The following is an 18316-nucleotide window of genomic DNA, read 5'->3' as shown; positions in this document are numbered from 1 at the left end:
CATAAAGCTCATTGGTTACCAATAGAACATACGATCACTTATAAGATTCTTCTACTAATCTTTAAAAGCAGAGTAAATAACCAGCCAGAATTTATCAATAACTTACTTATCCCATATAACCAAACTAGGACTTTAAGATCCTCCAGGATCTGAGGAAAGAGGAAATCTGACCATCACAGGCTCATGTGAGGAACTGGATGAACCAGGTGATGCAGCTTGAATTAACACAAACTTTCCTACAAGGAAGAAGAAAGACAGCTTTTCTGGACCAGGCACAGAGAGAAGAAGGTGCTTTAAACAGAGTCCCTGTTTCTGAGCTTAGTGGTGTGGATAATGTGTTTGTTCTGTTTCCCATATTTCTACTTTTCTCCTTACATTATCTGATCTGCCTTTAGTTTACTTTTCTGCCCTGATCTTTCTCTTATTCTCCCTCACTATTTCCCCATATCTATATGGCCCTCCCCATTTCAGAACCAGCAAATGAGATCAGGATGGTCTGTTTATATTTTTTCATGTGCATCGCTCACCTGTCTACAAGCAAATTACTTTAAAGACGTCTGTGGGAATATTTGCTTATATATGTGTTACTAATAGCTGTATAATTTACGTATATGTTTTCATTTATATTCGACAGATGATGGATTTGGGAATAATAGAATGAGAGTATATAATGGGCAGCAGAGGGAGGAATGGACACACAAAGACTCTTCAAGAGACAGCCCGGATTGTTCAGCAGATAATGTAGGAGATATTAGAAGTGTAAGACTACCTAGCATGAAAGAAAATACCCCAACAGGAGAGAGCTCAAATGTATGTACTGAACAAGAGAGAAATTCCACCAACTACCCAAATCTCAGACAAAATGAGAGAATCAGCAGGCAGAAAATTTATCAGAGCACTACATGTGAGGAAATGTCCACTGGGAAGTCAAACTTAACAGGACCCAAAAAATTTCAGAGACGAAACAAACTGTTCCAGTACATGGAATGTGAAAAATCATTGACATATAAATCACAACTTATAATTCACGAAAAAGTGCCTAAAGAAAGAAAACCATCAAAATGTTCTGTACCTGATAACAACTTTGAACTGAGAAAACATGAATTAATCAGCGTTAGCAAGAAACAAGTGCATCAAAAGACCCCCAATGGAGTGAAGCCATTTAAATGTTCTGAGTGTTATAAATGCTTCAATCACAAAAGTAACCTCATACTTCATGAAAGAATCCACACTGGAGAAAAACCATATAAATGTTCTGAATGCGGTAAAGGTTTCAATCGAAAAGATAACCTCAGAGAACATGAAAGAATCCACACGGGAGAAAAAGCATATAAATGTTCTGAATGTGGTAAAGGCTTCAATCGAAAAGATAACCTCAGAGAACATGAAAGAATCCACACTGGAGAAAAACCATATAAATGTTCTGAATGTGAAAAATCCTTTAATAATACAAGTAGGCTCACAGCTCATAAAAGAAACCACACGGGAGAAAAACCATATAAATGTTCTGAATGCGGTAAAGGCTTCAATCGAAAAGATAACCTCAGAGAACATGAAAGAATCCACACGGGAGAAAAACCATATAAATGTACTGAATGTGAAAAGTCCTTCAATAATACAAGGAGTCTCTCAACTCATAAAAAAATTCACACGGGAGAAAAACGATATGAATGTTCTGAATGTGGAAAAATTTTCAATACTAAAGATAAACTGAGAACCCATGAAAGAAACCACACTGGAGAAAACCCATATAAATGTCCTGAATGTGGTAAAAGTTTCAATCGTAAAGATAATCTCCGAGATCATGAAAGAATCCACACTGGAGAAAAGCCATATAAATGTTCTGAATGTGAAAAATCCTTCAATAATAGAAGTAGCCTCATAAATCATAATAGAGTCCACACGGGAGAAAGACCATTTATATGTTCTGACTGTGGTAAAAGTTTCAATCGAAAGTATAATCTCCGAGATCATGAAATAATCCACACAGGAGAAAAACCATATAAGTGTTCTGAATGTGGAAAATCCTTCAATAATAGAAGTAGCCTCCTAACTCATAAAAGAATCCACACTGGAGAAAAACCATATAAGTGTTCTGAATGTGGAAAATCCTTCAATAATAGAAGTAGCCTCCTAACTCATAAAAGAATCCACACTGGAGAAAAACCATATAAGTGTTCTGAATGTGGAAAATCCTTCATTAATACAAGTGGTCTCATAAATCATAAAAGAATCCACACTGGAGAAAAACCATATAAATGTTCAGAATGTGGTAGAGATTTCAGTCGAAAAGACAATTTCAGAAATCATGAAAGAATCCACACAGGAGAAAAGCCATATAAATGTTCTGCATGTGGTAAAAGTTTCAAGACTAAATATAAATTTGGAACTCATAAAAGAATCCACAGTGGAGAAAACCCATATAAATGTGCTGAATGTGAAAAATTCTTCACTAATAGAAGTAGCCTCATAATTCATACAAGAATTCACACAGGAGAAAAACCATATAAATGTTCAGAATGTGGTAAAGGTTTCAGTCGAAAAGAAAATCTCAGAAATCATGAAAGAATCCACACAGGAGAAAAGCCATATAAATGTTTTGAATGTGGAAAAAGTTTCAATTCTAAATATAAACTGAGAACCCATGAAAGAATACACACTAGAGAAAAACCATATAAGTAATCTGAATGTGGTCAAAGTTTCAGTGGAGCAAGTAACCTTATAACTCTTAAAATAATCCACACTAGAGAAAAAAGGAGATTAATGTACTTACCCTGGTAAGATCTTTTCCAGTAGATAGGTGAGACATTCTAGACCAGGGGTGTCCAACCTGCAGGCCAAGGGCCGCATGCGGCCCCGTGAAGTATTTTGTGCGGCCCCGGTCTAGGGCGATGCAGTGTTTTCCTCTGCTGCACCCGGATGTTTACCGTCTTGCCGGCTCCCTCTGTTTTGCTGCAGCGTTTGCGCATTTGTGCGGCCCCAGAAACATTTTTTTCAGCCAATGCAGCCCAGGGAAGCCAAAAGGTTGGACATCCCTGTTCTAGACCATAGGGTTATTTTCGTTTACTCATATGGACTGCAGAAGAGAACCATTCCAGGTTTTCCAGGGTACTTCAAAGGCTAGCTTAGCTCCTTCCCTCAGTCAGTAATCAAGCATGAAAGGACACTCACATCTGTGAAGTAGAGGTACCTGCAACGCCAGTCTAAATATTGTTCTATTCAAAACAACTAACAGCACCTATCACCGCCAACATAGGCTTCAAAGGAGCACAGGAACTACTCCCAGAACAGGGCGAACTTATGTACAACCATTTCCCAGTCCCTAAAGGCTGACAGGTCTCCACGGAACAAGATGGTAACAGCGAAGGAGACTGAAATGGGACAATGAAGTCTGAAATCTGAATCTTGAAAGCAGGCACAGCAAAGACAAGGTGGGGAATCTAGAAGATCTCACCTATCTACTGGAAAAGATCTTACCAGGATAAGACCATAGTCTCCTTTTCCAGTGCAATAGGTGAGACATTCTAGACCATAGGAACGTACAAAAGCAGTCCCCCAGAGAGTCAGGGTGGGCTTGCTGCACCGGCCTTCAAGACCAAGGACCTGAAAGCAGAGTCCCATCTGGAAGCAACATCCACTGTCAAATTAAGCAAACTTGGGAAGAGATAACCATGTCGCCTCCCTGCAAATCTCAGGAGAAACAGATCGCGCTTCTGCCCACGAAGAAACCACACTCCTAGTAGAATGTGCCGTAACAGACATAGGAAATTGTTTTCCCTCAAAATATAAGTGGAGGAAATAGCCTCATGGATCCACCGGGAGAACGTGGCCTTAGAAAGTGGGAGTACCGCACTGAAATGACTGCGTCAGTACAAAGATATGGTTTGAAAAGTGCACGTCCAACCTTTTCAGGAGACGATCCTGATGTTTGGAATCTGTGAGCTGAAAAACAAGTAAACACACCTCCTAATGGACAAAAAGGAAGGAACGGTCCAACGTGAAACTCCCATCTCTGAAATTCAGAGAAAAAGGTCTCTACAAGACAATGTCTGCAGCTTGGAAACCCAATGGGCAGAAAAAACAGCATTGATCGTAAAATCCAGAAGTGAGGCCACGCTAAGAAGTTCAAAAGAGCTGTGGCAAGGTCCGCCCAAACCACATGAAGGTCCCAGGCCGGGAACAGATTCTTAAAGGGCGGCCAGACACAAAAAGCCCCTTTCAAAAAACGAGCAACATCTGGAAGCGACGCCAACGAGACCTGGTTATTTGGAGACCGGAAACAAGATAGACTGGCCACTTGGATTCTTAAGGATGCCACCGTGCAGACTGAACACAGACAAGCCTGGAGAAAAGCAAGGAGCTGAAAAAGAGTCTACTTGATCCAGGGGACACCAATGTCTGAAGGTGCTCCACACCCTAGCGTAGGAAGACACCATGTAAGACTGCTTGGATTTGAGAAGCGCAGCAATCAGAAGCTCCAAAGAGCCTTAACGTTCCAAGCCGTAAGAGCAAGGCGACCTGGAGCTTCCAAGGCCACCAGCCCTGAGCAAGAAAGACCATGGAGGCGCTCAGGTGCAGACTGCATTCTACTCGCAGTCGCAGCAGATCTGGGTACCAGGGTTTTCACTGCCAATCGGGAGGCACTAGAATGACACTGCCTGGATGAGTTGCAAGTCACTGAAGAACCCTGCCTAACATTGGCCAGAATGGGTAGATGTATAAAAGAACATCCGGAGGCCCCAGCTGTGCTAGGGCATTGATCCCTGCGCTTCCAGGCTCGCATCTTCGGCTGAAGAAGCAGTGCGCTTTCCTGTTTAGTGCCGGGGCCATGAGATCGAAGCGGGGTTGACCCCCCCCCAATGACACACAATCTTCTGAAATGCCTGAGACAACAGTTCGGACACATGGGATGCCATCAGTGCCAGGAGATGATGTTCTGCCCAAAACAACAAAAACCAAGTCTCCTGAGCCAAAGGAGAGCTCTTGGGTCCTCCTTGTTGATTGACATACATGAGTCTGTCATGCCTTCAGCGCCAGCCAAATGGCCCTGAGCTCCAGCCTGTGGATGGACCATTTCCTCAGCAATGGGGTCCAACAGCCCTGAAGGCTGGCATCCATGGTTACCACAATCCTGGAGGCAAGCGGCAATGGTACACCCTTGCAGAGCGATTGCATGGCAGAGGCATCTCGATGTGGCCCACCGAGAAAGCAAGACATGTTGAAGACGCATGAACACCCTCGCCCAGGGGACCACCTCCAGCTTGGCTACCAGGGAGTTGAACACTTGCAAGTAGTCCCACGCTGATTGAGCCGACATCTTCAACAGGGCTGAAATCTGCACAATAAGCTCTTGTCTGCAAGGTTCAGGCCAGTAAACGTGACCCATTCCTGTACTGAACAGAATTCCCAGGTCTTCTAGGGATCACATGGGCCACAGTTGGCGCTTTGGGAAGTTGACGATCCAGCCCACGGATTCCAGTACCCGGAGCACCCATTCTACCGTAGAACGCCCCTCTTCCAGGGAGGGCGCTCTGATCAACCAGTCTGCCAGATACGGGTGAACTTGCAACCCTATCTTCCTCAGATGAGCTGCTACTACCACCATCACCTTGATGGACGTCAGGGGTGCTGTTGCCAGGCCAAAAAAGGCAGAGCTGAAAACTGATAATGCTGACCCAGCACATCAAACCTCCGCAAGTTGCGGTGAGCTGGAAAAATGGAGATGGGCAGGTATGCCTATGTAAGATCCAAGGAGGCCAGAAAGTCCCTCAGAGACACCGCTGCAATGACTGCCTTCATGGTCTCCAGCCGGAACCGAGGAATCTTGAGGGCCTCATTCACATGTTGCAGAGCTAGAATAGGTCTCCAATTTTCTGACCCTTTCTTTGGCATGAGAAAATAAACAAAGTATCTGCTGGAACCTCAAAAATCGCTTAGCACGGGCTCTATTGCTCGAACATCCAACAAGCGCTGAACTGTAGCTTGGACTCTGCGTGCTTTTTCCTGACTCCCTGCAGGAGAGGGCACGAACCAATCAGACAGTGGTTGGTCGAAGTCCAGCTGGTAGCCCAATCGATTAATTTCCAAAACCCACTGATCTTTGGTAAGGCGTATCCAGGCAGGCAGAAATTCCGAAAGCCGACCCCCTATTGTTAGAGGGATCCCTGGCTTCTTGGTGTCATGGTGACTTGCTGGCAGGTCAGGCAGGGCGGGCGGTGGAAGGCTGGGAACGTCTATAGCCCGTACATCACCCTCTGATGCTCCATGAAGAGCTTTGCGCCAAGGAAGGAGAAAACTGCAGTAGGTCCTGTAGGTCTGTCTGACCATCCGGCAGAGATGTAGGACGTCGGACCATCACCACACCCATGAGATCATCCAAACCTTTGCCAAATTATAACTGCCCCTTAACAAGCAGAGGAGCCAGGGTTGCCTTGAAGGTGGAATCTCCAGCCCACTGCCGAACCTGGGCCAATATCAAATAGGTGGAAACCTTCTCCGTGACTCTCACAAGGTCCTGGCAGCCATACGCCAGGTAGTCTGCCCCAGCCATTCGAAGCTGAGAAGGTGGAGGATCTACAGCCTCAGACCTGAGCACATGCAGCCGAGCCATACAGGCACGGGCCACAAATGAAATAGCCACAGCAGCTTTGACACCTAAATGAGCTGTCTCAAAAAGTTTTGGGGTTTGTTTGTTTTTAAACACCCCCGTCAGCAGGTAGCGAAGTGTGCCGGGCCACCTGGGCCATCAAGCAATCCACCACGGTTTCCCAGCAGCTGCTAACACTCCTGTGCCAGAGGATACAAGCAAGACATGACCTGAGCATTCCTTAAGGGACCTTCCGGAGAGTCAAACTGTTCTGTGACTAAAAAAAAAATCAAATCCGGATGCCGGGGGAAAAATGACAGATTGGGCGCATGTACTGCGGAGCCATGGAAAAGAAGAGGAAGGAGGGGCCTTGTCATCCAGGCCCAATTCCTGTAGGGATTCAGCAATCAAGTCAGGGATGCCGCAACGCTCAACAAACGCACCACTATCAGGCCTTCTCCAGGATCCGGAGCCCCTAAGGGATCCGCGGATCCAGTATCCCAATCCGGATCCTCTAATCCGGGGAGAAATTGATCAGCGAGGCCCGGATTTGCCGCTGTAGTCTCCAGCACAGCCCATGAAACAGCTGGGGCGGTCTGAAAGATTGACGCCCCCAAAGAAATGCCTGCGCTGTACCAGATGAAACTCCAGCAGCCGGACCCCTCGATTGAAAACTCGGACCACAAACATTTCATGAACTCCGAGAAGGCATCTAGACCCTGGGGCATAGAGTCACCCTTAGATGACTTAGACTTACACTTTGTAGGCTGCGGAGGGTCCGTCTCCTGGCTGGACAAGAAATGCGCAGTCCCAAGCCCTGAAAATAAAGATGGCCGCCCCAAAGGGCTAGCTGAGCGTTGTATCACTTGATTCTGCGGAGGGGAGGCTGAACCCAAAGTTAGCACCGCGCAGCACGTGGCATACACTCCAAAAGTGGCAAATTTGCACAAATTTCACATGAATCCACACTAGGAGACCCTGAGGACTCCATTCCAGCAGTTTTCCTTGCAAAAATTTGAAATACACTTCTCCCTCTGTATCCACGGAGGTTAGGGGCAGAGCTGGCTCGCAAATATTTAAAAAACTGCAAATAATATTCGGGCCGGATCTGCTCCTAACCTCCACTTCCCCCCGGATATTTTAAGCCCTGTAAGCCCCCCCCCCTTAAGCCTTACCTGGTGGTCTAGCGGGTTTTTGGGGCAGGAGCGATCATCCCACGCTCCTGCCCCGTGCAGATCGCTCACAGGAAATGGCTGCCTTGAGCTCCTGCAGTCTCTCGAGTCATTTCCTGTGAGCGATCTGCACGGGGCAGGAGCGTGGGAAGATCGATCTTGCTCCAAAAACCCGCTAGACCACCAAGTAAGGCTTAAGGGGGGGAGGCTTACAGGGCTTAAAATAGCCCGAAAAATTAAAATGGGTTTTTGATTTAAAATTGCGAATAACCGAATCCGCAGATGCTGAAACCGTGGATTTGGAGGGGAAAGTGTATGAAGAAGCAGGGAAAAGTTGAAAAATCTCATTAAAAATTCAAAATGGCCAACGGATCAAAATTGCGCCAAAAAAATGCTACAAAAACAGCCTTCCCAAAATTAAAAAATTCCAAAATTTGTAAAGTTCAGTTGGGGAACCCAGGGGAACACTAGAAAAAAACCCCAAACCCCTCAAAATTAGCTTTTTAAAATCGCTGATAGAGCCTGTCGGCTCCTTTTACTCATATTACTGGAGACACACACTGTACCTGCTCTCTAGCCTCTGTGAAAAGGCAGAGTCAGAATTCACTGCCACACTGTTGGGAAAGCTGATATCAAGCTGATTCTTCGGGCTGCCGATTAGACCGACTGTCTGACCATGCGTCCACCCCCGCGGACCACTGACCGCACCAGGATGGGCGGAGGCGCGAAACGCAGCCTGCACACTGCAGAACACCGCTGAGCCCCCTAAGCGTGCTAAATGGTCTGCGGCCAAGCCCCCACCGCTTAACAGGGAGCGAGATCAGGCCAAAGAAGACTAGCAGACCGGCTAACAGGTACCCCGAAGGGAGCGGCCTACCAGCTACAGACCGAAGTCTGTGAATTCTCAAACAGGCAGCTTTTAAAAGTGCTTGAAATGCAAAAGAATGTGAAAGGTAACAAAACTACACCAAATTAAAAATAATAAATGTGAGAGAGCAGAACTCTACCACCTGCAGCCATGCAGAAGAGAAAGACTGAGGGGAGGAGCTAAGCTAACCTGTGAAGTACCATAGAGGCAGAGTGGCAAACCTGGAATGGTTCTCTTCTGCAGTCCATGCAAGTTAAGGGAAATAACCCTATGGTCTAGAATGTCTTACCTATTGCACTGAAAACCATATTAATGTTCTGAATGTGGAAAGTCCTTAAATAACGTACACAAAGGAGTGGAAATGTCCAAAGAAGACTGGTGAACTCAGATGTATTGCCTAAAAATCCTTTATTTCTTCAAAACAGTGATTCTATGACTTGACATGTACGTTTCGGCCCAAAAGGCCTGCCTCAGGAGTCTACAAACATAGACAAACATATTAGTGATAAAATCAATCAAAACACATAAAGTTAAAAAACAAATAAATACTTAAACAATTAAATGATTAAAAAACATGATACATCAATAAAACAACTGTAACATTTAAAATAATGTGACAATAAAATGACACATTAAAAAGAATGAATTCAATTGAGGAGCACCATCACATAAACATGGACATAACAATGACATATCATAAAAATCATCCTAATAAAAATCTATATAATTGAAATAACTACTGTTGTAAAAGCACCAATTATAAAATTAGTAAACTATTTCATTTCAACCAGTGCATAAAACTGTATGCTAAAACTAAAAAAGAAAATGAACATAAATAAAAAATAACTAGTGTGGAAATGACCAAAATAAGACCTTTAGTCTCATGACAATTAATACTAAGAAAGTGAAAAATGAAAGGTGACAATAACTGAAAAACTACAAATTCATTTCAAAGAAACCCAGAAAAGTAAACATAAAAATAAAAACAAGCTTAAAGCATCAGAAAGTACATTTTTACTTTTTTATTTTTACTATTCTTGTTTTTATGTTTACTTTTCTGTGTGGTTGCCATGAGTTTCTTTGAAATGAATTTGTAGTTTTTCAGTTATTGTCACCTTTCATTTTTCACTTTCTTAGTATTAATTGTCTTAAGACTAAAGGTCTTATTTTGGTCATTTCCACACTAGTTATTTTTATTTAAGTTCTTTTTTTTTTGTTTTTGTTTTAGCACAGTTTTATGTACACTTTTGATGAATTTTATGCACTGGTTGAAATGAAATAGTTTACTAATTTTATAATTGGTGCTTTTACAACAGAAGTTATTTCAATTATATAGATTTTTATTAGGATGATTTTCATGATATGTCATTGTTATGTCCATGTTTATGTGATGGTGCTCCTCAATTGAATTCATTCTTTTTAATGTGTCATTTTATTGTCACATTATTTTAAATGTTACAGTTGTTTTATTGATGTATCATGTTTTTTAATCATTTAATTGTTTAAGTAATTATTTGTTTTTTAACTTTATGTATTTTGATTGATTTTATCACTAATATGTTTGTCTATGTTTGTAGACTCCTGAGGCAGGCCTTTTGGGCCGAAACGTACATGTTAAGTCATAGAATCACTGTTTTGAAGAGAAAAGGATTTATAGGCAATACATCTAAGTTTACCAGGCTTCTTTGAATATTTCTACTCCTTTGTTTACACTACTGTGTTTGTGGATTTGCTTCTCCTCTATTATACCAAGTCCTTAAATAATACAGGTAGCCTCATAATTCATGAAAGAATCCACACTGGAGAAAAATCATATAAATATTCTGAATGTGATAAAAAGTTTCAATACTAAATATAAATTCAGAACCCATGAAAGAATCTACACTGGAAAAAATCCAATGTTCTCAATGTGATACATCCTTCTGTAATACAGTTAGACTCATAGGAGCTGATTTTATAAACAGGTGTCACAATTGTAGGCAGTGGTAGGGGTCCTACCACTGTCTAAAAAAATGTGCATCCTGATTGGCTGCTAAACAAAAAAACTCTGAGGCAGAATGCCTACAATGTTGATCAGTAACAACTTCCACTATTTTAATCATTGGATTAAGTATATAGTGTTGAGTCTATAGTAATTGATGGTTCATGTGTGGAGACGCAACAAAAAAATTTGATCTTATCATGATTTAATTTCAACTTAAATTCCTTCATCCACGAGTCCATCATTTTCAATATAGACTCAATTGTCTGAGTGATATGGGACAAGGCTTTTACCGCTCATTCGGGGCGAGGAAAAGCCTTGTCCCTGCATTGGTGGTAAAGGGACCACATTTTTACCTGTTCCTTCGTTTTGCCGCAGTTAATCGTGGGAAATGGTATCTGTGTCATTCTCTATCAGCCACCTAAGCTATGTCCCTGCACCTGTACATGTGTCTAAGATGGCTAATTAACTATGGTGCTATTTAAATAACTGACAGCCCCTTTTATACAGCTGCCCTAGAGTTTTTTAAGTGTGTGCTGGCGAAGGGCTCCGATGCTCATATGAATTCTATGAGTATTGGAGCATTTACCATGTAGGCCCAAGCTAAAAACCTCTAGAGCAGCTGGATAAAAGGGGCTGTGAATTTGTACTCTACCTTAGACTGAAGCCAAATTTTATAACTTTTTTTTTTCTTTTGACTTTGTTTTAGAATTCCTAGAACAATTACTTCTTGTTTCCTAATGTGTAATCTGCTTTGAAATACAGTGGAACCTTGATTTGCGAGCTCTGGCAGGATACACATTTCAAATCTGACATTTTAATCACGAAATAGAAAATAAAATTATTTTTTCTACCTTTTGTTATCTGGTCATTTTGCTTTTAGTCCCAGTTTCTCTTTCTAATTTTGTCTGTCTTCTAATTCTCTTTCCAGTGTCTGCTGTCCATTTTTTTTCTCCTCTTCTCTCTTGCTCCAGTCCCTGTCTCCAACATATTGATTTTTCCCTTTCAACTTTTCTCCTTTTTTTCTTTTCTGCCTCTGTCTACTCAAATCTTGCCATCTTTCTCATCCTTCTCCTTTTAAAATTTTCAGCTTTCTATCAATTTTCCGTCTTCAGATCAATTTCTCTCCCTTTCTCTTCCCAACTGCCCCCTCTCCCATCTCTCCCCGTCTGCCTGCCTCCCTCCCCCCCCAGGTTCACCATTTCTCCCTTCCTCTTCTCAACAGTTCTCCCTTCAAATATCTTTTTCCCTCTTTCTCCACACTACCCCAGGTCCAACCTCTCTCCCTTCATCTCGCTCTCTTCACAGCCCAGCATGCCTTTCCCTCCAGCACCGGACCCTCTCTCTTCATGGCCCAGCTTGCCTTTCCCTCCAGTGCCAGTCCGTCTCTCCTCAAAGCCCGGTGTGTCTTTCCCTCCGGTCTGATATCACTGCCAAGCCGAGGAGTCTGCCGGCCTCAGCGATTTCATCCAAGTCCAAAACATCTAGAAACAGACCTTTTGGACGTGAGAGGGGTCTGCAAAGTGATGGACAGGATACCCACATAGGGCACCTAAACAGTGGGCTACCTTACAGGGCAATGCTATGAACTTCACAAAAAGGGTGCCACGTAATCATCTAACTACAGTTCCATTATAGGTAATGGTGATCCCCCCCAAACCACCTCCAGAATCTCCTAGACCCACCTATCTACCACCCCAATAGCCCTTATGGCTGCAGGAGCCACCTATAGGGCAATCCAAAAGGGTTTGGGGTTTTTTAGGAGAGTGCACATGTTTCACCATCAATGCAGTCATTACAGGGGCTTATGGGCATGGGTCGTCCTCTCCATGGGTCCCTAACCCATCCCTAAGACCACTTAAGATGCCTCTGTGCAGTGTGACTAGGCTTTCCTATGCCAGGCTGCCAGGTGCTGTTGTTCTGGAGGCAGAATTTAGAAGTTGTGATTACGATTTTTGTGGGGATGGGGGTGGGGTCGGTGATCACAGTGATCACTGACCCCACCCCCATCCCCACAAAAATCGTGTGTGGGAGGGGTCTGTACTATGGGTTTGCAGTGCTTATCTGGTCACTTTAGATTATTTTTTGTGACTTAGACCATGTTTTAAAAGGTCTAAGTCACAACGTCCAAGTTTCGTCCATGCTGTGTTGTAAAATGTTCGGTTATACTTGCAGTACGACTAAGTCTAAGCCGGCCCACGTCATGCCCAATTCCTGCCCTCGACACTCCTCCTGAAACACCCCGTGTAGCTCTAGTCATTCAGCGGCACTGTGAAGGACTACGTCGTTTTTAAATATGTCCAAAACCCGGTTTTATTATCGGCACTTGGACGTATTTTGACAATATTCGTCCAAGTGCCGACTTAGGCCGTTTTTTGGACGTTTTTCACTTTCGATTATGAGCCCCACAGTGTATACATAAAAAGGAAATAATTTATGTATAAAAAAGAAATCTATGAATAAAATTATGACTTTAAGATATAATATCGGTATTATCAACCAAAACTGGACCCTACCTGCCCTTTCAACTCTCATCTCTCCTTCTATTCACATATCCAACAGACTGCTAAAACCTGTTGTTTCTTTCTCTACAATATCGTTAAAATCAGACCCTTCTTTTCTGCGTGCAGTGCCAAGACCCTCATCACCTCTCGCCTAGACTACTGCAACCTGCTTCTCACTGGCCTTCCGCCAAACCATCTCTCTCCCCTTAAATCGGTTCAAATCTCTGCTGCACGCCTTATAGTCTGCCAATGTTGCTATGCCCACGTTACCCCACGCCTCAAGTCACTTAGTTGGCTCCCTATCCATTTCTACAAACAGTTCTGACTCTTCTTAATGACCCACAAGTGTATTCACTCCCACAGCTCCTCAGTATCTCTCCTCTCTCCCCACCTGCCCCCGGACACTCCGTTCATTGGACCAGTCTCTCTTATCTGCACCCCTCTCCTCTACGGCCGACTCCAGACTCCATCCCTTCTACTTCGCCGCACAGTAACCCCGGAACAAACTGCCTGACATGGTTGACGGGCTCCATCTCTGGCACTATTCAAATCCAGACTCAAAGCCCACTTCGGTGAAGCAGCTTTCAATTCCAAACTCCAACCCCCCTGCTAAGCACCAATTTCTGGCTTCTCATTGCCTCTGTAATTCCCCTACCTCAGCATAGTATATTGACCCACCTTCTTGTCCAGTTTGTCTATCTTGACTTGATTATAAGCTCTTTGGAGCAGGGACTGTCTCTTCTATGTTTTGATGTTCAGCGCTGCATATGTCTAGTAGCGCTACTGAAATTATTAGTAGTAAAACTTAAACAAGAGACAATGTTCATATCTCTCTCTAAAAGATAACTCAAATTTGAGTTATCCAATAGGCAGCTATTTAATTAACTGGAAAAAAGACCCCCCAGCTTAGGCTTTAGGTTAATCTCTAAAAGATAAAAGACATAGGAGAAGCAGCGTATATCCAAAAATGTTTATAAAATATAATCACCAGTGATATAACTAAACTAAACCTTAGTTTTATAGACCGAGTCATCAACCAAGAGGAGCTCGACTCGGTTAACAATAATGCAATACATAATACATAAACTTGACAAGAAAAAGTAGACAGAAATAGTTAGTTTCCTATATGGTATCCTCCCTCCCTTTATCCCTCTTTCTTGGAATTCCTCAAACCCTAATACCACCAGATCCTCCCACCAATTAAAACTATCCTTCCCCTCACAGGAAAGCTAGGGACCTCCCTCCACTTCAAAATCACTGAGCTCTGGAACAACCTTACCTCCCCTCTTCGGAACTTGAGCTCTCTCCAAGTTTTCCGCAAACATCTGAAAACCTGGCTGTTCTTCAAACTTTTCAATTTAATGATGCTTTTCGGAATTAGGTTCTGAAAGGGTTGATATTATTCATCAACAGTGATAGATAGACTCTCTAAAATATCAGAAACTAGCCTTATAAGGCTAAAAACTCTTCCCTCCCTCAACGTGTTTACCTCGAATGTTTTTTTGCTTTTAAAAAATTGTAGTTCTCCCCCTTTTTTCCTGGTGTCTCTTGTTCTGATCAGTATTAACATAAGTATTGTTTATATGTCTTCTTTGTATTTATCCCTCTTTCTTGGAATTCCTCAAACCCTAATACCACCAGATCCTCCCACAAATTAAAACTATCCTTCCCCTCGCTAAAAGGCATTTCCCACACAGGAAAGCTAGGGACCTCCCTCCACTTCAAAATCACTGAGCTCTGGAACAACCTTACTTCCCCTCTTCGGAACTTAAGCTCTCTCCAAGTTTTCCGCAAACATCTGAAAACCTGGCTTTTCTCAAAAAATGTAAGTCTCCCTCCAACTTAGGAATCAAGGAAACTCTTATATCTTGGCATCCCAAGTCCTCTAAATTTTCTTCACACTTCTACCTTTAACCCTCTGTTGTAGTTCCTTCCTATTTCTCCTACTGTAAACCGCGTCGAGCTCTACGAACGTGGAGATGATGCGGTATACAAACCTAAGGATTAGATTAGATTAGATTAGTTTCCAAAATGTTTAGCAAACAAAAAAGTTTCCAGAACTTTCCAGAATAAAGCAAAAGAACCTCAGCTTCTTAATGTAAGCGGTAAAGCATTCCAGAATTCGGTTAATTTAAAAGCAAAAGAATGACTAAATCTCTTAAAGGTTCTGTTTTTATCACTGAGCGAGGGAAATGTAAGTTTTAATTTCTGAGGACTTCTGGCAAGATGAGATCTGTGAACCTTCCAGTCTAAAGGAATCAAAGTAGTGAAAATGACAAATAGGATCTTAAATGCAATACAAATGCACTTCAATTGAATTCTGAGATGCACTGGAAGCCAATGTAATTCCTTGAGCAGAGGGGTTACGTGGTCAAATTTACTCTTACCGATTAATAACACTAATTAGAAAGAAAATGCATGTGAAATATTTGCCCTAATTCTTTTTTAAAAAAATTTTTTTATTCTTAATTTATTAATTGTTACAACATATAACAAATTCAGGCAATTTAAACAACTGTAAAGGAAATATATCAAAATGAAAAATACTAGCATTTATCAAGTCCACATTATTGAGGGCTGGCTATTTCTGCCGCAGCCTCTATCAAAAGAAAAATTAAATATCGATATTCTTCGACATTAATACACTCTAGAGTCAGGCAAAATAATCATCATTTTCATTCCATCTCAGCCTCTGCATTAGTAACAGGCAAAATAACCAATTTAGGTTTATCTATAAGAAAATTCTCTAAATGAGCTGGATCTAGAAAAATATATCTGGTATCCTGATATACCACCAAACACTTACAGGGGAACTTAAGAAAAAAATGAAGCCCCCACACTCAGGACTCTAGCCTTGAGTTGCAGGAATTGTTTCCTCCTGTACGTGGCCGTTTAGAAACATCTGGAAAAACATTAATCTGTTCACTACAGAACATAGCATTTTTGTGTATGAAATACAGTTTAAGGATATCTTGTTTTTCTATCTCAGTCCTTAAAGTGACTAATAATGTTGCTCTTTTGGCTATATAGTCTTTAGATGACTCCAGAAATTGGGAGATATTCAGACTATCAGGAGACACTAATTGATCTTTCCCCCCTTCTTCTGAAATCTTTTTGATACCATTAGGCAAATAATAAAGATTATCTGGATAAAAATTTTCTAAACCAGTATAGGAAAGTACATCTTTTAAATACATTTTTAGTAGTTCCAAAGGAGAGAGGAAATGAAGTGGATTACTGGAAAACGATGCGTAACCTTTTGCGTAAAGAACATCAGACATCCAAGTTAAACAGTGAAAATAACCGGTGCCCAGGGGCATGATAAAAAAATGGCATAGTGTACATACTTGGAAATGGCAAAGAAGATCTTTGAAGCAGTAGCTCACTTTCAAATAAATTCCCCTGAAGCAGCATGATCGCCAAACAGGGCCTGTCGGGAATTCTGAGATGATCTCCCATGTTATGCTAAATTGAAAGAAACAGCACCGGGAGAATATATTTCACTGCGCTTTTCCATGCCAGAGGACATAAAGATATTACTAAGATAAATGTGGGTTCCTTGTACTATTTAAAGAATTTTTGAAATTATATATTCTGATGAATTATTATTGGTTGAACTGTAACGGAGCTTTTCAGACCAAGGATGTGTTTTCTATGACAACTTTGTATTTGTCATAGTAGTTTCCGGAGTTTGCTCTCGGGAAACACTGAGGTCTTTTCTCCGTAACTAGTCTGGTACCTGCTCGTTTCAGTCTCTGGCAGAGGGTTTCACTTTATGATTATCTTTTGGTGGTTATATTATTGTTTGATATTCTGTTTGCATACAGTTATTTTTTTTTGTCATGGTGTTGGGTATCATTAAGAAAGGTATCACGACCAGGACGAAAGAAGTCATCCTGCCACTATATCGTGCAATAGTGCGCCCACATCTGGAGTACTGTGTCCAGTACTGGTCGCCGTACCTCAAGAAGGACATGGCGGTACTTGAGAGAGTCCAGAGAAGAGCAACTAAGCTAATAAGGGGTATGGAGGACCTCTCGTATACTGACAGACTGAAGAAGCTGGGGCTTTTCTCCCTGGAAAAGCGGAGACTTAGAGGGGACATGATAGAAACCTTCAAGATCATGAAGGGCATAGAAAAAGTGGACAGGGACAGATTTTTCAAACTAAGGGGAACCACAAGTACAAGGGGGCACTCAGAGAAATTGAAAGGGGAAAGGTTTAGAACAAACGCCAGGAAGTTCTTTTTCACCCAGAGGGTGGTGGATACATGGAACGCGCTACCGGAGGATGTGATAAACAGGTGCACGCTACAGGGCTTCAAAGAGGGTCTGGACAGGTACCTGGAGGACAAAGGGATTGAGGGGTACAGATAGGAGTAGAGGTAAGGTTATAGGGACAGGATTAGAGGTAAATTATAAAATTAGTCAGAGACCACTGTTCAGGCAGTGGGCCTGATGGGCCGCTGTGGGAGCGGACCGCTGGGCGAGATGGACCTCTGGTCTGCCTCAGCGGTGGCAACTTCTTATGTTCTTATATACTACATACTAATGAAGTGACGTGATATATAAGGACAGTGAAAACAAATAATTAAAGAGCAATGAACGACATGGTCACTTGAACTGACGAACCTGAGGGTGAACATGTGAAGAGCCGACGTGAAAAAAGTGCTATCGTGATCAAATAGAAATAATTTAAAATTGAACGAAAAGCCCACCATAAGATCAACGAAAAAACAAAATCAACCTACCTACCATAAGTGCCAAAGTACAATTGTGCCCAAGACTAGTAAAAAGCTTTCATCGTAGTAAGCTTTTTTTGTCCATTTGGGCGCCTTATTTGGACACGTTCCCCTCTGATTAAAAGCCAAGGTCTCAACCGGTTGCGGAAGCCAGTGGTACCCGTGTTGCCAGTGGGTTAAAAGGGGGGACTGGGATGGTTGGGTCATAGGGGGGGAGGGGTGGGGAGGCTTCTCTTGTTGGGTGGGGCTTGGCCGAGTCTGGGTATAAGAACCCAATCCGGACTCTTCTGGTCTCCGCCCGTATGGGTGGTTTGTTGTTGTTGTTTCTGTAGACTGAAAATGCTATCTTACCTGCTATGTTTGTTTGGCCTTTATCGTTTAATAAACTGTTTTTGGGGGGAGGGAAAGCTTTGTTACCCTCGCTACTGCTTACCTCCAGAGCTCTGGCGATCACAGCCCTGCCC

The 18316-nt window shown here is 42.5% G+C and overlaps 2 protein-coding genes across 2 annotated transcripts in view; both read left to right on the top strand.

Moving 5' to 3' along the window:
* LOC117367633 (zinc finger protein 665-like) overlaps positions 1 to 2842 on the top strand; it is a 29102-nt gene extending 26260 nt beyond the window's left edge. Inside the window, exon 8 of the mRNA XM_033960392.1 lies at positions 635 to 2842. Coding sequence (XP_033816283.1) covers positions 635 to 2682 — 2048 coding nt within the window. The 3' untranslated portion in view covers positions 2683 to 2842. The remainder of the gene's footprint in view (positions 1 to 634) is intronic.
* Positions 1 to 18316, top strand: part of LOC117367622 (zinc finger protein 665-like) — a 110704-nt gene that overhangs the window by 6887 nt on the left and 85501 nt on the right. The window lies entirely within an intron of this gene.

The sequence above is a fragment of the Geotrypetes seraphini genome, chromosome 10 (genome assembly GCF_902459505.1).
Source record: "Geotrypetes seraphini chromosome 10, aGeoSer1.1, whole genome shotgun sequence".
NCBI lineage: Eukaryota > Metazoa > Chordata > Amphibia > Gymnophiona > Dermophiidae > Geotrypetes > Geotrypetes seraphini.
Note: the sequence above shows the minus strand (reverse complement) of the source record. Positions and strands in the feature narration are given on the sequence as shown.